Source organism: Macrotis lagotis, chromosome 3 (assembly GCF_037893015.1).
Source record: "Macrotis lagotis isolate mMagLag1 chromosome 3, bilby.v1.9.chrom.fasta, whole genome shotgun sequence".
Taxonomy (NCBI): Eukaryota; Metazoa; Chordata; class Mammalia; order Peramelemorphia; family Peramelidae; genus Macrotis; species Macrotis lagotis.
This window is the reverse complement of record NC_133660.1, coordinates 123,716,847-123,743,542: the sequence shown is the minus strand read 5'-3', so window position 1 is coordinate 123,743,542 and position 26,696 is coordinate 123,716,847. Positions and strand designations below refer to the sequence as shown.

General features: G+C 36.6%; 1 protein-coding gene across 3 annotated transcripts in view; it reads left to right on the top strand.

The window, feature by feature from the left end:
* Positions 1-24,402, top strand: part of MMAA (metabolism of cobalamin associated A) — a 53,413-nt gene extending 29,011 nt beyond the window's left edge. For 2 of the 3 annotated variants that reach the window (XM_074229210.1, XM_074229208.1), the window contains exons 4-7: positions 9,047-9,217; positions 19,054-19,139; positions 22,981-23,130; positions 24,070-24,402. In XM_074229210.1, coding sequence (XP_074085311.1) covers positions 9,047-9,217; positions 19,054-19,139; positions 22,981-23,130; positions 24,070-24,351 — 689 coding nt within the window. In that variant the 3' untranslated portion in view covers positions 24,352-24,402. The remainder of the gene's footprint in view (positions 1-9,046; positions 9,218-19,053; positions 19,140-22,980; positions 23,131-24,069) is intronic. The other variant, XM_074229211.1, reaches the window with a different exon arrangement.
* Positions 24,403-26,696: the final 2,294 nt, after the last annotated feature.

Here is a 26,696-nt window from a genome sequence, read left to right as displayed (position 1 = left end):
GCCCAGACTGTGACTAGGGTCTGAATATGTATAAAGCCCCAAAGTCTGGTCCCAGGAACAGAGTAGACACCTGGACAGTCTTCCCCCATCTCCTTACCTTCCGTGAGCTAAGAGCTCTGGGAGTAGCCGTGGGACCTTACCCTGCTGTGGCTCTGTGGGCCTACTTCCATTTCCTGGGATCTGGACTATGCTGATGGCTGGGGCTGTGCTGACGATCAAGTTGGCCTGGGCTTCCTGCTCGCTCTGGCAGAGATTTCCCTGCTGATCTTCCAAGTTGTGCTTGATGTTCCCTGGGTTGGCAGATCAGGAAACTATGCCATGAGCAGGTGCTCCTTGGGACCCAGGTCCCTGGGCTGTTTCTGGAAGGCTGGAGCTCCTTTGCTCCGACGTGGTGATTCCTCTCCAGCCCCATGGAACAGAGCCTTCCTACGATCTTCCAGGTTACTTTGGGCTAGAGAATTTCCCTCATTGGATTTTTTTGTGGATTCTGTCTCTTGAAAATTTAGTTAGAGTCATAATTTTAATATTTTTTGAAATATTTTGGAGAGAGCTCCTAGGAAAGGCTGTTCTCATGCTGCCATTTGGCCTCTGCCCCCCTCACTGCTTTTTTTTAAAGTATAGAACAATTTTATAATTATTGCCTTATAAAACATTGAAATCTGGCAAAACGAGTTCTACTCTAGCTGTTTTTTTAAAGTTCTTTTACAGTCTTGTCTGAATAGTAATGCTTTTTAAAAACATACTTGATGCTTCCCAATGATATCCCACCCTAGAATCCTCTCTTGTAACAAAGAAGTATCGTCAAACAAAAAAGCCAACAAAATGAATATTTTTTAACCTCTGAGAGGTCCTGTGAAATTAAGATTGGTCACCACAATTAGTCACCACCAAAATTTTCCTGAATAATATAATTTTCATTGTTCTCCTGGTTCTGCTTACTTTGCTCAGCCTTCATTTCATTCAAGTCTTCCAAACTTTCAACAGATTCATATTTGTATTTTCTTATGTTATGCAACTTATATACCACAGTTCATATTTCTTCAGTCAGTGAGTTTTGCTTCTGATTTTGTCTGCTAACATAAAATGCACTGCTGTGAATATTTTTCAAGTATATTCTTTTAACTCTGTTTTTGACTTTCTTGGGATATATGATTCAAAGGGCATTTCTACAAACTAAATGATTTTAAACATAGCTTCAGCTTGTTGTTTTTTAAATTTTCTTTTGGTTTTTGAACTTAATAAACACACATGAATACTTCAGAATACAAAGAACAAAAAGGATTATATGGAACCATGAACTTCTTTTAGATGCACTTTGCTTTTTTTTAGCCTCTTTTGAAAGTTGATGCTAAATTTAATACAATTGCATAATTTGTTTATGTTCCCTTCTGAATTTTTTTGTATTTTTCTTTGTTTTATTGATTTTTTTTGCATCTTTATCACTAACCTGTGAATTCAGCTTCTCAAAAGAAACTGCTCTTATGATAAGTATAGTTGAATAAAACAAATCAATTTATTGACCATGTATGAAAACGTATGTTATTTGACATCTCTTATCCTAGGGTTTAGACTTAATGATCCAGGTACAAAAGCATCACTTACCTCAAGGCCAGGCAGTTCAGGGCTATTGACACCAAGATCTTAAAGGTTGTAACACTGAACTTTTTAATCACCTTCCTGGATTCATTCCTTAGTGGTTTAACATAATCCTCTCCCCTCTTTCACTTCCTAGTCCAGGTGTTCTGATCTCCAAATAAAGCTCCCTCCCCAACTTATGAGTCTCCTTTTGATTTCTGTTTCCATTGAACCTGTTCACTCTTCCCACTGTGCCCTCTAGAGCTTATCTTTTGTGGTAAAACATTTCATTTCACTTAAGGATTTCCTCTCTTGCTCTGTGTTTTGGCCCTCACTGAGACTTGACTTTTCCCAGGTGACACTGCTTTCCTGGTCATTCCTTCTAATTGGTTGCACCTTCTCTCGTACTCTAGTTGGAATGCTTCTTTCTTCCCACCTATACTTCCAGACTGTCCTACCACAATTACTCAGTAGCATCTCCTCCTTTGAGGCTAGGGGCCATTATCTCCTTAGCTAACCCACTATCCTCTGAAACTTTCACCTTCCTTGCTTGTGATTTCACTACACAATTCCTTGTTTTTGTTTCCACTCAAAGTCATGCTATTATCATTCTAGAAGGCGTGTGTGTGTGTGTGTGTGTGTGTGTTGATATTTCCTTAAAAACCTAATTTCCCAGTTTCTCAATCTACTCAATTTCAGATCTATACAACTTTCTCCATACTTCCTCAGCTACACAAAATAGTGTTCATCTTGTCTTTATTCACAAATGTTCCATTTTAATCTTCAAGAACTCCTTCATTAACTGATCATAATTTTTAAAACTCATTTCACATATTCCTACTCATTATATTCCTAAACCCAAGTCTGTCTTCGCTGTGCTCTCCATTTCCTCTATGCCATAGTACTTTCCCAGGTCATAACTCATGTTCTGCCTAAAACTTTTCTTCCCTATCTCTTGTTTGATCATAAATTCTTCCCTTATCCATAGAAGTGAGAGGTAAATTTTTCCATGCTCCCCTAATTCACTTGTGATATCATCTTTTATGTCTAAATAATGTACCTGTTTTGACCTTATCTTGATCTATGGTATGAGATGTTGGTCTATGCTTAGTTTCTGCCAAACTGCTTTTCAGTTTTCCCAGCAATTTTTTTCAGATGAGTTCTTATCCCAAAGCTTTCAGTTTTGGAGTTTATAAAACATTAAATTATATGGTCATTTTACTACTGTGTACCTGATCTATTCTACTGATCCACCATTCTACTTCTCAAAATGGAGTTGTGAACTAGTTCAACCATTTTGAAGAATAGCTTATACTACTCCAAAATTGTGATAAAACTCTTTGACCCAGCATCCTAGATCAGTATTCCAAAGAAATCAAAGGTAAAGGAAAATGATCTATTTGTACAAAAAATATTTTTAGGAACTCTTTGTTGTGGCAAAGAATTGGAAAGTCAAGGGCAACTCATCAGTTGGGGAATGGCTGAAATAGTTGTGATATATGATTGTGATGGAATCTTATTTTACTATAGGAAATGATGAGCAAGTTTCAGAAAAATCTAGGAAGACTTATACGAACTGATGCAGAATGAAATGAGCACAACCAGAAGAGCATTGCACATAGTAATGGTAATAGTGTAAAGATGATAAGAAATAAAATATTTAGCTACTCTGATCAATACAGTGATCAAAGACAATTCCAAAAGCCTCATGATGAAAAAGGCTATCTACTTCCAAAGGGAACTGATTGACTTTGAGTGCAGATTGAAACATACTTTTTTCATTTTATTTTTATTGCCTTTTTTTTTTTGCAACATGGCTAACATGAAAATATGTTTTGCATAACTTCACATGTATAAGTGATATCATATTGCTTACCTTTTCAATGGATGTGGTAGAGGCTGGAAGAAGGGAAAGACTTTAGAATTCAAAATTTTTTAAAAATGTTAAAAAATAAAAATTTAGGAAAAAATCATTCTGGCTTTGCTTATATTACTCTGTATTACTTTAAACAAGTTTCCTAGAATTCCTGGATCCATCATATTATTTTTTCCCCTGGTGTTGCAATGTTCCTTTAGCACATTTTGTTTAGCAGTTTGCCACTTGATGACCACCCAGTTTGTTTCCAGTTCTTTGTAATGGCAAAAAGTGCTACTTAAAAATATTTTTTTGGTGTGTGATTGTTTTTGCTATCTTTGACTTCTGTGATATAATGGTATTGCTGAATGAAAAGATATGCAGAATTTAGTGGCTTTATGGGTATTGTTTCAAATTGTTTTCCAGAAAACCGGATCACTCTACACCTCTGCCTGAAATGTATTAATGCATGTATTGTTTCACAGAACCTCCAACAATTGTAATTTTAACCTTTTGTCATCTTTGCTAATCTGGTAATTGTGAAGAGGAACCCTCAGGCTTGTTTTTATTTGCATTTCCTCTTATTATTACATATTTGGAGGATTTTATCTTATAAATAAAATATAAAAAAATAACTTTTAAAAAATTATCTTCATATCTTTTGACTCTTTTTACATTAGGGAGTGTACCTTGAAAAAATCTTGGCTTCATATGTTTGTATAAATTTGTATTTATTCCATATAAATCTTAGATATCAAATCTTTACCACAGATATTTATTGTGGTACATTGTTACAATCATTACAGTTGTTACAATTCATAGCTTATCTTTTGATTTTGTTAATTCAAAACATTGTTAACATCTTCTACTCAAAGTTGTCTTATTTTATCTTTTATAGTTGATGATGGCTCTCTTGTATGTTTAAGAATTCTCCACCTTTCCCTAGTTATAAGAGACCATCTACCATTCTCCTTTCTATATTTAATGATGGGATCTTTTACATTTAAATACCATTTACAGTTTATTGTGGTATATAATTTAGTATTGGTCCAAACCTAATTTCTTTCAAACTTTTTCTAGTTTCATTAGCAGTTCCCTTTGAATTAGGATTTTCTTAGCCAATAACTTTGTGATATTGTGTTTATTCAATACTAGACTAGACTGTTCATTAACTTCAGGTCTTGCTTACTTTATATGTATCATTGATCAATTTTTTTTCTTTTGATTTTTACAAGGTTATGGGGTTAAGTGACTTGCCCAAGGTCACACAGCTAATGAGTATTAAGTGTCTGAGGCTGGATTTGAACTCCAGGGTTGTTGCTCTATCCACTGTACCACCTTGCCTTCCCCCTATTGATCAATTTTTTAACCAGATCAAATAGTTTTGTTGATTAATGAGTTATAGTATGTTTGAGATCTAGTGATGCTAGGCTCCCTTAATTCCTACTTAAAAAAATATCTTCCTTGAAATTCTTGATCTTTTGCCTCCATTTGAATTCTGTTGTTATTTTAACTAGTTATAGTTAGTTTGGTGAAATATAGTACTAAAACTGTAAATGAATTTAGGTAGTATTCTTTTTACCTAATTAGCATAACTCAACCATTAACTATAAAATAGCTCTACAATTATTTAACTTTCTTTAACTCTGAATGAATTTGATTCTATGTAATAGTCTCTAATTCACTAACTCGCCTTTCTTAACAGACTAGATTCAGTTTTGGAAGCTTTTTAAAAATAAAACTTATGAAGTTTGTTTTGCTCCCAACGTAATATTTCCTTTGAAATATTAACACTTGACTCACATCTCTCCATAGGTACTGGTTCCTGTTAACTGAGGTTAACAAAAACAGTGTACATATATAAAACAAGTTTGTGAAAGGCAGTGTGGAACTATTTATAAAATGGCTACAACATTGTAAAGAAACAATTTTGAAAGACTTAAGAAGTCTGATCAATTCAATGACCAACTATGACTCCAGAAAACTAGAGGTAGTAGTTAGAATAAGACCTAACTGTGATTCTTGTCTTGTTTTAATTCTTTTGTGGGGAGCAGGGGGATAAGAGAAAGAAAATACAGTGATAGTATTACAAAAAGAAAAGAATGCTTAGAGCATCATGAAGCAGTTAGAATGCACAGAGAAACCAGAAGGAGGTTCAAAGGGGAACAGAGAAACAGAGAAAATTTTTATTTATCTAGCTGAAATTATTATGTACTCAAAAACAAGCCATATGTAATTCAGATTTGTGATTTCATAGATAATCCTCTTTTTCCTATTCTGTATACTTTGAAACATTCATTTTTGTTGGTACTTGTCACATTCACCATAGAAAAATGTCAAAGTGTAGCAATATTAGAGACAGACAGAAACCCCATTTTTTGAAAAAAAAGAAGGAAAGAGAGTGCTTTCAGCACATTAAAAGAATAGTGAACCTTCCTAGAACACGTTTGTGTTTATGAGTTCTGAGTAGCTAGGGAAACTTCTTGGGAAGTTTTCGGCTTCATTGAAAACAGGTTGTGGCAATAGACTAACAATTTTTTTTAAGTTAATTCAACTAAAATTGTAAATATACACTTAGCATATAAAAGCATACATACATACATACATACATATATATACATATATATATATATATATACACACTTAGATTTCAGTAAAACATCTCATAAAACTTCTCATGCGTTACTTTTGAATGTTATAGTGAGAAAGGAACTGGGCAATAACATAGGAGATTTATGAAGGAGTTAAATGGCAGAACTCAGAGAGTAGTCATTAATGGGACAATATCAACTTGGAAGGAGGCCTCTACAAGAGTGCCCCATGGAGTTTATTTTTATCCATGACTTATTTATTCATTTATTGACTGACTATACCATGTTACCTCTCAAGCTCAACTGTAGTTTTTACCTAGTATTATATTCAGTTCTGGATATTATATTTTAGGAAAGACATAGATAAACTGGAGTTTGTCCAGAAAAATCAACAAAGATGATGGGAAATACTCTATATAAAGATCAGTTAAGTGATTGTGATGGTGGATTTTTAGCTTAGAGAAGATACTTAGCTGGGACATAGCTTTCTCCAGGCATTGGAAGAGCCAACATGATAGAGATTAGATATGTCCTCTTTAATCCTTAGTACTGAACAAGGATCTATGAGTGGAAGTCAGGGAGTTATTTCTTTTTTGTGCAGAAAAACATCCCAACAATTACAGCTATATAAAAATGGAATAAGCTGCCTTAGAAGGCTCCACCTCACTTTCAGTCTTCAAACAAAGGTTGTATGACACTTTGTTGGGATTATGGGGGCCCATATAGAGGGGTTTCTTTTTTTGACCTTTGAGGTCCCTTTTAGATTCTATGTGGAAAGTAAATAACAGTAAAAGTTACAACAAGAGAGTCTATGATTGTCAAGTAAAGTGTTGTAGATTTTTGCTGTAGGAGAAAACTTTTGCTTTTACTACATAAAATGATTCCTTTCTTTATATTAAAGTCTATAGATAAATGATTTAAAGTAAAACTTGGGTAGTCTATTCAGGAAATATTTCATAGAAAAAAACAATGTTTAATTAATACTACCGACAGGTATTTGACATGGTGAAATTGGAGGGGAGATGATAAAAAAAGATGTCTCAATTTTTATCCATCTATCTGTTTATTTGCCTGTTTATCTAGCTATCTATCCATTCATCCATTCATCCACCCTGTTTCTGGAGTGTCTCTATCACCTATCAGTTTGAATCCCCAGATCAAGGCTACTACTTCCTTTAGGATTCTAAGCATAACCTGGAAGGAAGGGGGGGTTATTTTTCTCTAGTACAATACTTCATGGTCCTCAAAACAGTATATTTCTCCCATTATTGTTGCCAGTTTATGTCTCTCATAACATGTGACCAATTGACCACTTGATTTTTCCTCAGTACCAATTAGCCAATTCATATCAGTGAGCTTTTACAAAGGAATATTTATTGAGAAATAGTGAGGACAGAAATATTAAGCATCACCCAGACTGGTATACATTTTCCATTTTACATGTCCACTTGTAAGATGGGGAAAGTGGGCTCAAACTTAAAGTATCTGGTACACAGCCTTCCCTTCCCCAAGTTCACTTATGGTTCTAACCTGACTGCTAGTAGGCAGAATCTCAGCTACTAGGTTAGGTCTGGCAAGTTGCTCCTCAGGGCTGACTCTTGACTGAACTTGGCTACAGAGACTTCTATGAATCTGCAAGACTTTTAGTGGTTCTGCAACCTTCTGAAGTTCACAAGGTCATATTACAGTCCATCTAGTCTCAAATACTTCTTCACTTAAGACTATGAAAGAATAAGTACAAGAGGGACAAAACCAATATGGGCATCATGGTTTCTGGACTGCGTGGTGACTGGGGATAAGGACCTTTTCATCAGGGGACTTGGGCATCAAAAACCACTAGAAAGAGATTTTGTCTTATACTTTTTCTCATGCTCACTGACTCCTGGTTTAACTATCAATTAAATGACTTTTCATCACCACTTAGACTTTGGAGAAACACCGAATGCCTATGGATACACTATAGTTGAGAGGTGAGGAGCTGCGCAGTGGTCAGCTTCTTGTGAAGCAGGCTGATCATCCTCATGGATGCATGCTCTGAGCACTGGGCCTTCATTGGGCAGTGTCCCTAGTACATATCACCAAGCCCTCTTAAGTTAGGAATACCTGAGAACTTAGGACAGAGCTTTCCCTTGAGTGTTCAACTATCTTCAAGCTAAGAATCTAAAAGCAGACCTCAGCATCTAAGGTTAGCAAAAGTCGGTGGACTAAAGTGAAATTCCAAATTGAATTCACTTCAGCAGTGAATGCATACACTTTAATTCTTATGTTAGAGAATATGACAGTCCTTGTCCTCTAGCAGTTAAGAATTTCTTAAGGGAAATAAGACTTACAGGATAAAATATGATTACTTTCTATATCTTGAAGTGCAGCAGTATTTGTTGTACATCCAAGGCTTTATGGAAGCTATTAGACTTCATCTCATCTTTGAGGAATTCCTTGGATTTGGATAATTGGAGAGAAGTGAGCATTTCAGGTTTGAAGACAGAGAGGAAAATGAAGATGGAGTGTGTGGAAGGGTTTCTGAGATCAGCCTGATGGTTTGCTAGAGAAGAATGGAGCAGGTAGGATTGAACTGGAGGGCAGGATTATGGAAGGGTTTGAATGCAAAGTGCTTAGCTGATGTGATTTCATTAGTTTATAGAGAATTGCTGATGAGGAAACAGTTTGTCATGAAGATGAGCTTCTGGTTTGTAACTTACTGTCTTAGTTGCCTTACTTAACTGAGAAATTAAGGTGATTTTTCTGGAGTCATTCAAAGCCAGTTTGTGCCAGATCCAGGTTTTCTTATCTCTAAGACTAGCTATCTGCTCTGATATACTATGTCGTAGGGATGGAGAACTCTTCCTGTATATTTCTCTAAAGGGTAGTTTCGTGTTTGGGATGAATTGGAGCACAATCATAATGAAGGAAACGTGATTTTGAGCAAAATGTCACAAAGTAATACACTTGGGAACTGATTAGCTATTTAGTTTTTTAAATTTAGTTTTTAATTTCTGTGCAAATTTTAAAAAAATGTATATTTTAGGTTCACTTTTGGGTGATAAAACACGGATGATTGAGTTGTCAAAAGACATGAATGCATACATCAGACCATCTCCAAGTAGAGGAACTTTAGGAGGTGTGACAAGGACTACAAATGAAGCTGTTCTTCTATGTGAAGGAGGAGGATATGATATCATTCTTATTGAAACTGTAGGTAAGTACATTTTTTCTGTCTATTTTATAAAAGACAAATCTTATTAAATCTCATGTAAAGACAGGTTCTAGATAATAAAGTTATTTATATATAATTTTCTTATTTGGGCCAAGCACTGTGGAATATAAAAAAAAATCTATTAGGCATTGTTCTTGCCTTTAAGGAGCTTAAACACTAGGAGGTGCGGCTAGGTGGAACAGTGAATAGAGTCCCAGGCCTGGAGTCAGGAAGACTCATCTCTCTAAATCCAGCTTCAGTAGCTGTGTGACTCTGGGCAAGTCACTCAGCCCTGTTTGCCTCAGTTTCTTCATCTGTAAAATGATCTGGAGAAGGAAATGGCAAAATACTACAGTATCTCTGCCAAGAAAACACCAAATGGGGTCATGAGGAGTTGTACATGACTGAAATGACTGAAGAACAATATATTCTTCTTTTTTTCATCTTTTTAGGTTTTTACAAGGCAATGGGGTTGAGTGGCTTGCCCAAGGCCACACAGCTAGGTAATTATTAAGTGTCTGAGGTCGGATTTGAACTCAGGTACTCCTGATTCCAGGGCTGGTGCTCTATCCACTGTGCCACCTAGCCCCCCCCCACAGTATTCTTAATAGGCAAAATGCAACATGTTCATGAGCAACTATAACACAAACTAAGGTTATAAATATAAGTGGTTCAAGCAAAAAGGGTCATTAGAGCTGTGCTTTAAATAATAGGCATCTTTTACAAAGACTTTGATTTCCTCTTCTTGTAATATGCTAGAAAGAAATGAATGTGATTATATTGTTTGCACTGTAGGTGAAAAAAAGGAGATTTCATCAAAAGGATAGTTGAATCTTATGTAGTAGAAAGAACAATGATTTAGGAGTCAGAAGCCCAGGTTTCTAGTGTTGTTGTCCTGTGATTCTGGGAAATCACTTAATCTTTCTTAGCTTCATTTCTTTAACTATAAAATAAGAAACTTAGATTAAAATAATTTCTAAGGTCCTTTTCAGTCCAAAGATTCTGATTCTTTTATTTTTTGTCCTTTGGTCAAAAAGCAATTTTTCTTTACTATTTCTTTCCTTTTTCTTTCTTTCCTTATTACTCCCAATGAAGACTTAGCAATTCTTTCAAAACTATCCATAAAAAAAAAAAAATACAGAAAGTAAAAAGTGTGAGGACAACTTATTCATGGCTTCTTTCCCTATTATGTTCAAAGCAGTTGTTTTTTTTTCTAACTTTATTTTATTTTATTCTACCCCCCCAGTTAGTTGCAAAATCAAGTTTTAACATTCACTTCCAAAACCTCAAGTTTCAAATTCTCTCCCTTCCTCCTACCCTTTTCCTCCCTATTGAGAAAAAAGTTACTTGGTGTAGGTTAAAAATGTGTAGTTATGAAAAATATTACTACAACAGTCATGTTGTAAAAGTAAACATACTCCCCAAAAAGAAAAAGGGAAACCTTAAGAAAAATAAAATAAAAAAAAAGTATGCTTCAGGTGTATTAGACACCATCAACTCTATCTTTGGGTTGGATGATGAGTGATGATGATGATTGGAATGGATGATGATGAAGATGAAGATGAAGATGAAGATGATGATGATTGGAATGGATGATGATTGGGATGGATGATGATGATTGGGATGGATGATATGATGATTGGGATGGATGATGGTGATTGGGATAGATGATGATGATGATTGGGATGCATGATGATGATTGGAATGGATGATGATGATGATGATTGGGATGATGATGACAATGATTGGGATGGATGATGATGATGATTGGGATGGATAATGATGATTTGTCTTTAGTTCTTTTTTAAAATTAATTTATTCTTATTTTGTACAAATGATTTTTTATACATTACTAAAATATTCTTATTTAAGAGTAAATGTAATACCCCCTCCCCCCAAAAAATATAGACCCACATAAGCAATAAAGTAAAGAGAAAAATTTAATAATAATAATAATAATAATAATAATAATAATAATAATAAGTGCAGCCAGGTAGTGCAGTGGACAGAGCACCAGCCCTAGAGCCACACCTGAGCCCAAATCTGGCCCTAGACACTCAACAATCATCCAGCTGTGTGACCCCATGGAAACCACCCCAACCCCATTGCCCTGCAAAATCCAAAAAAGAAAAAGACCCAAAATAAAATAAAATTATAATAATAATCATAGTGGCCGGGTGGCACAGTGGACAGAGCACCAACCCTGGAGCCCGGAGCACCCAGGTACAAATCTGGCTCCAGACACCCAACAATCATCAAGCTGTGTGGCCCCAGGCAAGCCACCCAGCCCCATTTGCCCTGCAACCCCCTAAATAATAATAATAATAATAACAACAACAACAACAACAACAACAACAACAATAATAATAATAATAATAATAAAATAATAAAATGTGCTTCAGTCTATGTTCCAACACCTCCAGCTCTGTTGCAGGTGGATCACATTCTTTATGATAAGTCCATCACAAAAGCTACTTCCATATTTTTCCACCATTGCCATTGCTGATGGCAATTCCCTCCATTCATACTTCCCCACTACCATATACTATATTTTCTGTCTCCTTTCACTCTGTCCCTCTTCTTAAATGTGCTGTAGGGTAGCTGAGTGGTACACCAGATAGATCCCCAGCCCTGATCTCACATACCACCCCTTAGGCCCAGCATCTACCCAGCCCTATGGTCCTGGACAGGCCATCCAATCCCAGCCCCTTGCAAGAAGTAAAAAAGAAAATGAGTTATATCTGACCACTCTTCCCCCACAGTCCATCCTCTCCTCTATCACTCATATCCCTCCTCCTCCCCCTGTCCTCTTCTCTCCTTCTTACTCTAGATGTCTGTACCCTATTGAGTATATATGCTGTTTCCTCTCCTAGCCACCTCTAATGAGAGTGAAGGTTCCCTCATTCCCCCTTGCCTTCCCCCCTTCCATATCATTGCAATAGCTCTTTGTAATAAAACAATCTTATTATATGAAATATCTTAGACTATTCTACCTCTCCTTTTACTTTCTCCCATTACGTTTCCTTTTAGCCATTGACTCCATTTTTACACTATATTATGTCTTCAAATTCAGCTCTCAGTCCTGTGCTTCATCTATAAAAGCTCCTTCTACCTGCTCTATTAAATGAGCAGGTTCATATGATTATCAGTGTCATTTTTCTATGCAGGAATACATGCAGTTCATCATCATTAAGTCCCTCACATTTTCCCCTTTTTCTCCAATCTCTATGCTTCACCTGAGTCCTGTATTTGAAGATCAAACCTTCTGTTCATTCAGCTCTGGTCATTCCAACAGAAACATTTGAAATTCCCCTGGTTCATTGAAAGTCCATCTTTTTCCCTGGAAGAGGACATTCAGTTTTGCTAGGTAGTTGATTCTTGGTTGCATTCTGAGCTCTTTTGCCTTCTGGAATATTATATTCCAAGCCCTACGAGCTTTTAATATAGTTGCTACTAAGTCCTGTGTAATCCTGACTGCAACTCCACGATATTTGAATTGTGTCCTTATGTCTGCTTGTAATATTTTCTGACTTGGTAGTTCTGGAACTTGGCTGTAATATTCCTGGGGGTTGATTTATTTTGTATGTCTTTCTGGGGGAGATCGGTGGATTTTCTCAATTTCTATTTAGTCCTCTGCTTCTAGGATATCAGGGAAGTTTTCCTGTAATAATTCTTTGAAAATGATGTCAAGGCTCTTTTCCTGATCATGACTTTCCGGTATTCCCATAATTTTTAAATTATCTTTCCTAAATCTGTTTTCCATATCAGTTGTTTATTCAATGAGATGTTTCACATGTTCTCCTAATTTTTCATTCTTTTGGTTTTGAAGTATTGTGTTTGTAAAATCAGCAGCCTCCCTCAGTTCCATTCTACATCTGAAGGATTTGTTTTCCTCAGAGAGCTTTCTTATCTCTTTTTTCCATCTGGACAATTCTGCTTTTTAAAGCATTCTTCTCAATAACTTTGAACTATTTTATCCATTTGACCTAAGCTGGTTTTTTACATGGTATTTTCTTCAGCATTTGGATCTCCTTGACTAAGGTAATGACTTCTTTTTCATGTTTTTCCTGCATCTCTCTCATTTCTTTTCCCAATTTTTATCTCCCTCACTTGATTTTCAAAGTCTTTTTTGAGCTCTGCCATAGTTGGAGCCCAATTTCTGTTTTTCTTGTAGTCTTTAGAGGCAGGAGCTTGTACTTCCTCATCTTCAGATTGAGTATTTTGATTCTTCTTGGAATCATGGACAAAGTCTTTCTCAATGGTGTTCCTCTTTTTTCTCTGCTTACTCATTTTTCCAGCCTGTGCCTGGTTTTGGTGTGCTTCCTGAGCTTTTGAGTATTATTGGGACTCCCCCCCCCGCAAAGGATCTCCGTGTGTGAGGCTCTGTCTTCCCTCACAGTCTGTGAATGACCACAAGTGTACCCTTCTGCCATGGGGCTGAGATGGGGGGACCCCTGCTGTTCTATAGGGGGCCTAGACTGCGATCAGTATCTGAATGTGGTCAGAGCCCCAGAGTCCTGTTCCAGGGGCAGAGGACAGAGCTCTGCAGTCTCTCTTCACTCCCCTACCTAGGCTCAGCACTCACACCTGGGGGCTCCTGCTTACCTACTCCGACTGCTTCCATTTGCTGGATCTGGGCTGCCAAGGCCATGCTACTTGCTGAGTGCCCTGAGGGCTGGGCTTTATGAGCTTACTCTGGCAGAGGTCACCCCTGCTGATCCCCCAAGTTGTGCCCAGTGCTCCCTGGGGTGTAGGTCAGGAAACTGTCCCCGCTGCTGGGAGCCTTAGCTCCCAGCGCCCTGGGGCTGCCTCTGGAGGCTGAAGTTCCTTCACTCTGGCATGCCACCCCTCTAACCCTGTGAAGTAGAGCCTTTCCACTATTTTCCAGGTTACCTTGGGCTGGATAATTGCCTCACTGGATCCCTCTGTGGATTCTGTCTCTCAAAAATTCAGTTAGTATCATAATTTTATGAGTTTTGAGAGAGAGCACCTAAGACAATCCTCTCTTGTCACCATCTTGGCTCCACCCCTGTCCTTTGTTCTTGAGGAAGACTATGGCATTAGGGGATGTGATGCCATGACAAACATATGAATTAGATTTGAGTGAGTGGGGCACTGTGCTCACTTTTTCCTCCAGAACCATCTGGGTCCAGGGGCTCGATATAAATCAGGATGACTGGAGATGGCCCTGGATGTGAGGCAGTCAGGGTTAAGTGATTTGCCAAGGTTACACAGCTAGTAAATATCAAATGTCTCAGACCAGATTCCAACTCCTGTCCTCCTGACTCCAAGATCATTGCTCTATCATCTGCGCCACCTAGCTGCTGTGGGGTGGATAGTATTCTTTATCATAAGTCCTTCAAAGTTCTTTTGGGTCACAGCACTGCTGAGAAAAGGTGGGTCATTCACAGATGATCACCCTGCAATATTGCTATTATTTTGTATATAGTGCATTTCCCCTTGCATCATAAGTTTTTTACTGAGAGCATCCTATTTATCATTTCCCATAATAGAACAGCATTTCAACTCAATCACACACTACAATTTGTTTAGCTATTCCCTAACCACAGGGCATCCCCTCAATTTCTAACTCCCTGCCACCACAAAATAACAGCTTTAAATATCCCTATACATGTAGATTCTTTCCTTCCTATATTTCATCTCTTCTGGAATATAGCTAGCAGTAGCACTGCTGGACCAAAGGGTAGACATGATTTTATAATTCTTTGTGCTTAGTTCCAAATTGCTCTATAGAATTGTTGCATCATTTCATAACTCCTCCAGCAGTACATCAATGTCTCAATTCCCCTGCTTCCCTTCCAACATTTGTCATTTCTCCTTCTGTCCTATTAACCATTAACCAAACCTCAGAATTGTTCCAATTTGCATTTCTCCTGTCAATAGCAAATTAGGATTTTTTTAAAAAAAAATTTAAATTGATTGCATTGATAATCACATCTAAAAACTTCATATCTCTTGATCATTTATTAATTGGGAAATGGATCTTATTTTTTATAAATTTGAGTCAGTTCTGTATGTTTGAGAAGTGAGGTCTTTAATAGAGAAATTTGTTTCAATATTTTCCCCCCACAATTGTTAACGCTAACTGCATTTCCCTCCTTCCTATTCCCCTCAATCCCCATTTATTCTGTTCTCTCGCCTTTCTTCCTGTCCCTCATCAAAAGATATTTTATCTGACCACCCCCTCCCAGGATCTTCCTTCTCTTCTATCACTTATAACCCCCTTCCCTCTTCTCACCTCCTGTTTCTCTCATTCCTTTTCTCTCCTGTTTTTCTTCTAGGGTAAGATAGATTTCTATACCTAATTGAGTGTGTATGTTTTTCCCTCTCTGAGCCAGTTACAATGAGGGTAAGGCTCACTCACTCCCCCTCATCTTCCTCCTCTTCTACTCCACTGCAAAATTATCAGTATCATCCTCCCATGCAGGAATACAAGCAGTTCAACACATTAAATCCCTCATACATTGCCCTTCCTGTCTACCCTCTCTACATTTCACCTGAATCCTGTACTTGAAGATCAAACTTTCTATTCAGTTCTGGTCATTTCATCAGGAAAATTTGAAAGACCCCTGTTTCATTGAATTTTCATATTTTCCCTGAACGACTATGTTCAGTTTTTCTGGGTAGTTGATTCTTGCTTGTAATCTAAGCTCTTTGCCCTCCAGAATATCATATTCCAAGCCCTATGAACCCTTAATGCAGAAGCTGCTAAATCTTGTGTTATCTTGACTGTAGCTTCATGATATTTGAATTGTTTCCTTCTGCCTGCTTGTAATATTTTCTCCTTGACTTGGGAGTTATGGAATTTGGCTAAAATATTACTGGGAGTTTTTTTTTGAGGGATCTCTTTCAGGAGGTGATTGGTAAATTCCCTCAATTTCTATTTTCCCCTCTGCTTCGAGGATATCAGGGCAGTTTGCCTGGGGAATTTCTTGAAAAATGAGGTCTAGGCCCTCTTTTTGGTCATGACTTTCAGGTAATTCAATAATTTTTAAATTATCTCTTCTGGAGCTGTTTTCCAGTGTAGTTGTTTTTCCAAAAAGATATTTCACATGTTCTAGTTTTTCATTCTTTTGGTTTTGTTTTATCATGTCTTGATTTCTCATAAAGTCATCAACTTCCCTTTGCTCCATTCTTTGTTTTAAGGAATTATTTTCTTCAAAGAGCTTTTATATTTCATTTTCCATTTGTCCACTTCTGCTTCTTAAAGCATTCTAATCCTTATTGGTCTTTTGGACCAGTTTTTCCATTTGGCTCAAACTGGTGATAAAGATGGTATTTTCGTAAGTATTTTTTCATATCTCCTTCACCAAGCTGCTGACTCAGTTTTCATGATTTTCCTTTATCATTCTCATTTCTCTTCCCAATTTTTCCTCTACTTACTTGATTTTCAAGATCTTTTTTGGGCTCTTCCATGACCCGAGACTAACTCATATTTTTCTTGGAGACTTTGAATGCAAAAGCTTTGACTTTGTATTATTCTGAACCTCCATAGGACCAAATTGTCTTCTGTTGTATGCTCATTTCCCCAGCCTTTTGACTTGATTTTAACTCTTTTTAAGGTGGACTCTGCTTCCAGGGTGGAGGACACACTCCCAAGCTTTTGAGGGTTGTTGTAGCTGTTTTCAGGGATACTCCCCAAGGATCTGCAAGTTCTCAGTTCCTCCAAATTCTTATGAGAGGCTCTGACTTCTCTCCTGACCTATGCTCTGATTTGTGGATGACCACAAGCACTCCCCTCTGCCCTGGAACCCTGAGGAGAGTCCCGGCTCCACTTGCAGGCAATAAGCTCTGTTGTGCTTCTGCTTCTTTTCTTGAAACTGGGACCCCCCAGGTATGGGCAAAGCAACAGAATCCTGCCTCAGGGAAATCAAAGAGACTTCTGCAAGCTACCCTGACCTCCTTACCATCTGTGAACTGAGCACTCTGAAGTAGCTGCTGGAGGCTCCCCACTGAGGCCAGTACTGGACTGCCCTCCACTCCTACCCCAGTGTGGCAGAGTTTTCCTGCTGACCTTCCAAGCTGTCCTTGGCAATCCTGAGGCTGAGAGGTCTGGAAATCCCCACCGCTGCTACAGATCCAGGCTCCCTGAAGTCTGTTCCTTTATGGCTGGAGCTGGATGCTGCTGGCCCTTTCTAACTCAGAATGATTAGTTGCCTTGGGCTAGGAAATTGTTTTCACTCAGTTGTTTTGTGGATCCTAATACAATAGAATTTGGTTAGAGTCATTATTGAAAGGTATTTGGAGTGGTTTGGGAGAGAGCTCTGGGGAATCTCTACCATGTCTCCACCCAAAGCAGTTCTTTTAATTTGGTTCAGTCTTGATTATTTTCCCTCTCACCCCACATGCAATCAATTGCTAAACCTGCTGATTCTACCTCCACAGCATCTCTTTCTTTCCATTTACACAGTTGCTAACCATTCTAGTTCAGGTTCTCATCACAGACTATGCTAATATACTTGTAATAAGTCTTTCTTTTTTTGAGCTCTCCCTTCATCTGTATCATTTCTATATAACTACCAAAATTATACTCCTAAGACACAGGTGGAAACATCCCTGTGATCCAATATATTTAATGACTAACTGCTGTTTGCTTGAGGGCTCGATATGTATGTCTTAGTCTGACATTTATGGCCTTCCATGATATGGTGTCAACCTTTGCAGCCTTAGTTCATGAACTCTACAGTTCAGCCAAACTGGACTATTGACCATTCCCTTCACTCAGTACTTCATTATCCAAGGACTTTATGAATTTGAAGAAGCTATTTCACATACCTAGATTGCACCGTGTTTTCATTTTCATTTCTAGAATGCTTGATTTCATTCAAGGTTCAACTTGGGTGAGACTTCTTAAATGAAACCATTCTCCCCACACTTCCAAATTGTTAGTATTCTTTTTTCTCCATTTTGTTTGTGTATGACTAATTTGTGTATCTGTAGCTTCCATCCCAATCTCTAAGAAAATGTTGTTTTTTCTTCATTCTTGAAGAAGACCAGGTCATCAGGGAGGTGATGTCATGGTAAGCACATGATTTGGTTTTGAGAGAGGAGGTGCTGTGCTAAATCACCAACCTCAATTTTTCTTCCAGAGCCATTTGGGTCCAGTGACCAGATGTAAATCAGGACGACTGGAGACAGCCCTGGATGTGAGGCAGTCAGGGTTAAGTGACTTGCCCAAGGTTATACAGTTAGAAAGTATCTGAGATCAGATTTAAGCTTAGGGGCTCCTAACCCCAGAGTCAACACTCTATCTATAAGGGTAGTCCTAAGAGAAAACTTTCTAAAAAGCAAGGATTGTTTGCACATACATAAGGATATAGTAAGGGTTGAATTGGAAGTTAACATAGTTAACACACATTATGTAGGTCTGCTTTGTTTTATCTTTTAATCATGCATACCAGAATTATAATTTCTGCATGTATAAATTTTTTTTCAACAAACATTCATTTATTTTCTCTCCCCAGGTCCCCACTCTCAACCCCACTGAAATTAACAGAAAAACAACCCTTCTAACAAATCAGAGAACTACAAATGCCCACAATGGCCATGCCAAACGTACCTCATTCTGCATCTTGAGTGTATCAGCTTTTCTGTCAGGAGAAATGTATTAATTTTAATGAATTTCTCTGAAACTAAATAATTGAAGTTATATGTTATGGAATTTTATAGTTAGGTATGTATTTGGTTTCCTCAAACTTGACTTTCTTTATTTCAGCATAAAGACATCATGAAGTTTCCTTATGGGTTTCTGCTTTTGCTTTTAAAATAAAGTTTAAGGAACATATTTTGAATGTACACTTATGATTAACATTTTTCAGGTGTGGGCCAGTCAGAGTTTGCTGTTGCAGATATGGTTGATATGTTTGTTTTATTACTACCACCAGCAGGAGGAGATGAATTGCAGGTAATTGGTTTCTCTTTCTTAATTAGAATAATGTGGTACATATCTCTAAAATCCATATTTTCATTATTGCCTACCTAACTTTACATATTGAGTCTATAAAAGATTATAAGCAAGTTAGTGCTATAGTTTTTGTTCAGTTTTTATCTTAGGCAGTTTCTTTTAATATTTTGGGAGTTTTGTTTATAATTTATTGTAAGGTAACTTTATTGATGATAAACCTTGTAAATTAAAAATATGGTTTAAAACGATAAAAATGTGTGGGCAGAGAAGCATAGTGGGTAGAATACTTAGTAGTTTATTTTTTTGTTCATAACTTCCCTCTGTCTACTTTTTGACCTTAAAACAAATCATAAGACCTACTTTCTCCATTAAATAATGTGGGTTAAAATAGAATATCTCTGTCCAACAGGGACAGTTGAAGTCTTGCTACTTATACTATTCTTACTTCAAAACTTTTATTTGTTAGATATATATAATTCTTTAAATGAATTGATTATGTATTTTTTTGGAAACTAGAATTCTACTTTAAAAAATACAATTCTATCCTTACTTTCAGGAATCATGAATAGTTTAAATTTCTTTTTGTTATTAGTAACTATATTGCTATAGTGAATGTAAAATTATGAGCCATTAAATTTTATTAATGAAAGCTGTTTGAAAAATTGCCACTTTTTATTGTTATTTTAAAACTAGCACTTTCTCACTATTTCCCACAATTATGACCTTACACACCATTGGGTTTCCTCTTTTGACATTAACATTTCATCACCTACCATAATTTAGATCAAAAGACTGGTATGATATCTTTAAATATTTCAGACCTCAGTTTATTTTTAAATTAAATGTCTACCTATGTATATATTAGTGGAATATTTCAGAGAGGAAAGATTTCTTCTCCAGAAACATACTGTATCAACAATTATAAGTGTTAGACTTGCATAAAATAGCTACCTGGTATTAATAGTATATGAAATATCTTTCTTGGCAATATAATGATGGGCAACTGCAAATCCAAGAGAGATCCGGTATTCAGAGAACACTGATTCTGTGCCAGACACACTATGATAAATGTTGGGGATACAAATACAGAGGAGGTCAATGACAGGTTGTTCAGGGAAGGAAGCCTGAACAGAAGGGAGAATTCTTTGACTGAGCCTTGATGAGAAGGAGCACAAAGTGTGAGAACAGGAGGAGATATGTTTCAGGTATAGAAGGAGAACCTCATATGACATGGTAGTCCAGCTTGGTTAGACTATAGAAAGCAGAAAGAGAGTTAATACTTCCCCCCCCCCCATGTTCTCATTCCTAAAAAGTTCTGGGTTGGAAGTAAATTATTGGAGAGCCTTAAACAGGAACTTTGTATTTTATTCTGTGGGTAGCACAGTCACTTAAAGTTTTTGAATGGGGCTGTGACATCAGAATTGTGCATTAAGAGGCTTATTTTGGAAATTATATATGGATAAGAGAGTTGGGAGACTAGAGTCAAGGAGATAAATTACTAATTAGTCCAGTTAATGACCACACAAGTGTAAAAGGTTATGAGAGGCTATGTGATGTTGGTCCTGGGGAAGTGTAGTCTTGGCCGACTGACTATATTTTAGTGGGGAAGTGAAGTAAAAGAAGAGGGAAGAGTCAAAGAAATTCCAAGGAGTTAAATCATATGTGACTGTGAGTATCGTGGTCTTAATGGTGATACTTTCACCCACTGTCTCTCCCATTTGTCTCTTCTTCATTCATACAGCTACCACCTGAGTTTTGGTATCCATCACTTTTCACCTGCACTATTACTGTAGCCTATGAGTCTGTCTTCTTTTAACCTCTCTTTCTCCAATCCATCTTCCCCATTACTGCCAAACTGATATTTCTAAAGCATAGATATAATTATATCATTTAAATTAAATTATTAAAGTTATTAAAAATTTTGAACTTAAACATGGAAGATCTTTATTTATATAAAGGTGAATTTCAAAAGAGAATTTTTAAAAAAGTTCGTGAATTATTGGGGCAAGTAGGTAGCATAGTGGTTGGAGCACCGGCTCTAGAGTAAGGAGTACCTGAGTTCAAATCTGGCCTCAGACACTCTCTAGCTGTGTGGCCTTGGGCAAGCCACTTAACCCTATTGTCTTGCCAAAAAAAAAAAAAGTATGTGAGAACTTTAACTTGTTCTCCTAGTTCAAAACTCATCCGTTTATATGTGCTTAGTTCTAAACTTCCTTCTATTCTTCTCTAAGTACTTTTAAAGTTTTCCAGCAGGTCTCTTTTCTTCTTCTTTTGACATCACTATCCCATAGTCATACAAAATAAATCCACACAATGACCATGCTCAAAAATAATTACCTCCCTTCCACATTTTGAGACCTCTTTATCGAGTTGTGGTAGCATTTTTATCATAGGTCCTTTGGAAATGTGATTTTTCATTGCTTTGATCATAATTCTTAAGGAAGTCTTTTAAAGTTTTAGTAAAAATTGAAAGGGAAACAGGTAACTGGGGGGAAGTCTTGGCAAAAACTTGCTCAGATAAAAGTCTCATTTTCAAGATATTTAAGGAACTGATTCATATTTATAAGACTAAGAATCATTTCCCAATTAATGATCAAATAGAAAGTCAGTTTTCAGAGGAAGGAATCTCAGCTATTTATAATCATGTGAAAAAAATACTCTAAATTCCTAATAATGAGAGGAATTCACATTAAAGTAACTTTGAAATTCCACCTCATACCAATCAAACTGGCAGAGATAACAAAAGAGAAAAATGACAGCTATGGAGATGTAGGAAAATTGATCTACTATTGCCCTGTTGATGGACTGTGAATCACTTCAATCCTTCTAGAAAGCTATTTGGAACTATTCCAATAAAGTTATCAAACTTTGCATATTCTCTGACCCAGCTATCACTGCTAGGCCTGTACCCAAAGGAACTCAAAGAAATAGGAAATATCTGTAAAAATTATAACAACTTTTTTTGTGATAACCTCAAACTGGAAACCAGGAGATATCTTCCAGTTGGAGAATGTCTAAGCAAAATTTGGTATATGGATATAACAGTATTTCATCACAAATGGAATGAATAAATTCAGAAAAAACTGGGAATAGCTTTATAGACCAAAACATAGTGGAGTGAATTAGGAGAACAATTTATAAATGGCAGATATCTTCCAGTTGCTTGAGAAGAGAGATGATTATTCTTTTTCTGTTTTTTTTTTTATCCTGTACACCTTGAACAGTGGTCTGACACTGCTAGCCACTTCCTTTGTTCTGTGTCACTAGAGCCCTTGTATATGTTGTTTACCCCCAATAGAATATAAGCAATTTGAGGACAGAGACTGTTCTATTTGTATCTTCCCATAGAATATGAGCAATTTGAGGATAGAGACTGTTCTATTTGTGTCTTTCCAATGTGTCTTAAGCATTTCTCCAAATAAATAATTTTGTGTGGTATAGAATAGCATTAAGGATATAGGTACCTCACACGCAATAGTCCCTTGATAAATAAGTTTTTAATAAATGGTGTTATCAGTAATGATAAGGAATCTTAGTAGTTTGGCCATGTCAGTGAGCCATCAAGATGAAGGGATTCAGTAGATAGCTAACAGGCCTGGGGACTCCTGTATCAGTTCAGAAGAAGTCTTTAGTCTTCTGCATGGAAATGATCATTGAATCTGAGCAGAGAAGGTCAGCAAGCAAGAGAGAAAAGTCTGGGGCATAAGCTAGAGCCTGGGAGCATTTTCACATCTAAGGTGAAAGGATAAGTTAATGAAACATCTTGCCTTATGAGCAGCACAACATTGACCAGTTGGCCAATGTTAATACTTAAGTTTTATTTCCTCCTTTTTTTCTTCAGGGCATCAAACGGGGTATAATTGAAGTGGCTGATCTGGTAGCTGTAACTAAAGCTGATGGGGACTTGGTTGTGCCAGCTCGAAGGATACAAGCAGAGTATGTGAGTGCTTTAAAGTTACTCCGCAAGCGCTCAAAAGTCTGGAGACCAAAGGTGAATAATCTTGAATGGACTGTGGACCTTTTATAAGAAGGTGTAATTCTAAGCAAGACTTATAATCAATCTTAGCTTTTATGTGAAGATTAGTTTTAAAAATTATGACAAAGATAGAGTCTGTAGTAGGGATACTGAAATTATCATCAGCTTACTACATATCAAAAAGTAGATTTATAGATATTAAATGACAGATTAAGTTACTTAACTCTTGATTTTGAACATTTTGAAATGATAGATCCATCCTGAAAACACACCTATTCCCAAGATTATAGAGCTATTGATGATTAATTTCTCTACATTGTAAAAAAAGTGAAGGCTTTTATAAAAATGGTGCTTTCCTTCTTGTTCAGCATGTTATGAAGTTGGGAGCAAGAGAAGGTAGTAGTAAAAAATGATATAATCCTGTACCTATTAATGTCATAATTCTGACTTCTCCAGCTTTACTTGTAAGATTATTGCATTTTTAAAGAAAGAAACCACAGACATGAAAACTATAAGAAAGTGAAAGCATGTTTCTTAGATTCAGCTTCCAGTCCCATTCATTCCTCACTGTTTAACTATTGTGCTGACCTATTCCCCGATCAGGGATATTTACCCCTATTAAGGAGGCTGTAGTCCCTAAACCAATATGAATGTGGAAACCCTACCTAGATTTATAGTTTTTATCTTTATGACCACCTCATCCTTCTTCCCCAAGTTTGGTTTTGCATAAATTCTCAAACTGGGATTGGATCTACAATCATTTCTTGGCTCTACAGCAAATTTACTGAGTAATTGTAGTTAAGATATTCTTTATACTTATATTCTATATTTTAAAAATGCAGTTTGACTTTGTTGTTTACCCATATAATGAGACATTATGGATGAACCCCTCAAGGGAATGCTTACTATTCCTTCAATCTGAAATGAGACAGATCACTCTTCGTCTTTCCTTAGGTCGTACGGATTTCTTCCAGAACTGGAGAAGGCATCACTGAGATGTGGGACAGAATGAAAGAATTCCGGGACCTCATGCTTGCCAGTCAGGAGCTTATTGCCAGGAGACAGAAGCAGCAGAAGATCTGGATGTGGAACCTGATCCAGGAAAGTGTGTTAGAACGTTTCCGAAGCTGCTCAGCAGTGAAGGACCAAATTCCACTTCTGGAAGAAAAGGTTGCCAGGGGGGATCTGTCTCCAGGACTGGCAGCAGATATATTGTTGAAAGCTTTCCAAACCTGATCCTTCAGTATGTTAAAATAGTTTAATATTAAAATTCTCTTGTGATAGTTATACTTTGTCATTCATTTTTATGACTAAATTGATGACACACACACACCCTGGATAAACTTAAGGAGTTAGTGGAAAAGATGAGGCATTCTTACAACCCTGGAAAGTTCCTAACTCTATTCTTTGTCTGCCTTTCCTGGCACACGAAGTGACTTGACGCACTCTTGTCCACGAGTGCAGAGTTGATGTGGGCTTGGCTTTTCTCCTTAGTCAGGAACAAAGGGAACTGAAGGAGGCAGAAAGGAGATTCTGGCCCAGAAATATTTTCTTCATTCCAGGCAAAAAAAAATGTGTAGTGACCACATTTTTAAAGTTCTGTTGGTGCTAATAAAAGAGGCATTTTTGAAAACCCTAAAAGTATGATTGACATTTAGTGAGCATCAGATTCATTGAGGAACTTTTGAAATGGTTACATATGGTATAAAGTAACAAAAGAGTTGGGGAAAATATATGATGGCCAATTATAGGTCTAGCCACTCATATTTTTGAATACTAATCTCAAAAGGGTTATAGAACCATACCAAAGACCAGGAAATCCATTGTAACCTCAATGGGTCAGGTGATCCACCAGTTCCAATTAATTCCCCAAAGGACTGCCCTACCTAGATTTACTAGATTTATGGGCACTCCCCCCATGTAGCTAATCCTTAATTAGTTAAGGATTAATTATCTAATTTGTAGCAATTTACATTTTTTATTCCTTTCTCCTATTTGCCTTTTAGAAGTTAGCTACATCTGTTAGAAACTTAAAACAATATTCTATGATGTAAAGATTATTGGTAGAAAAAATTAAATTTTCAATTCTTTTTGTTTTAAAGATAACATTTGAAGTTTAGTTTTGAGATTTAAATCATCTAAGTTATTAAACATAAATGACCTTGTTTTCCTGTTTCCATTTCTTTGCTACTGTCCTTTTACTGCTGAAATAAGGCTCTCACTTCTTTCTTGTAGTTGATAAACATTTGTGGTGGTTTTTCTGTAGTTAATGCTTTGAATAGATTTTGCACAGATAGACACAGTGACACGTCATTGGAGATCCAGCTTAGTTGAGTCTGCAGAAGTGCATCACCAGAGGTTTCACCTTATGAGAAGCATTAGGAGAAGGAAGGCCCACACAAATGAAAACATGAATCTTGAAAATAATGAAGTCAGTGTGTATATTTCAGTAAGCCAATTTCTGTGACCTATAAGCTATCTTCATCACATAAATTATTTTCCCAGGAACCTCTTTGAATGTCCTATTTTCAAATCTGTTAGAATATTTAAAGCAGAATCTTACTTCCTAACTTGCTGAAGTTAATTTCTTCAAGTTTTATTTTAATCAACATTTCTTTCAAATTTTCTCAATATTAATGGTATTAGAATATCTATTTCATAAAATCATAAAGTGCAGAAGTATTTTGAAAGGTTTATCTTGCTTTTCACATTTTTTTGAGAAAAGATCAAGCTTAAACAATTCTGCCACATGGAACTCTGTTATATTTTTAAAGATACTTAGGGGGCAGCTAGTTGACACAGTGGATAGAGCACTGGCCCTGGAGTCAGTAGGACCTGAGTTCAAATCCAGAATCAGACACTTAATAGTTACATATATGTGTGAGCCTTGGCAAGTCACTTAACTCCATTGCTTGCAAAAACCAAAATTAAAAAAAAAAGATGCCTAATGTTCTTCTGTCAGAGACAGTAGAGCATATATTGAAGAAGGGTCTGGTCCTAGGGTCATGAAGACCTGAATTCAAATCCTCTCTCTGACACATCTTATAAGACAATGGTAAACTAATTAACCTCTCTGTGACCCAGACAACTTCAAGTTAGTATTAAATTAGCAGTTACTCTGTACTGGTAGAGGAAATTTCCATCAATAGCTCCTCCATAATGATGAAAACACAGATTCAGATAAAAAATTTAGTTCAAAAATCCATTTTAGAAAAATAATTTAAAAAATTAAATTATGGGACAACTAGATAGCACAGTGGAATAGAGCACCAGCTGCCCTGGAGTCAGGAGGAACTGAATTCAAATCTCACCTCAGACTTTTTATTACTTTCTAGCTGTATGACCTTGGCTAAGTCACTTAACCCTACTGCCTTGCAAAAAAGCAAAAAAAAATTATGAAAAAAATTTTTAACATCAAGCCCTTAGAGGTTGGGTTAATTTTTTGTTTTCTTCAGGTTTAGTTATGTATTCATTTTCATTTTGAAAGTTTTTTAATATTGTAAATATTCTAAAGTGTCTTTATTCTCTCCTTAACAACTTGTATCATTATTGAACTACTAGTTATATAATGGAATACTATT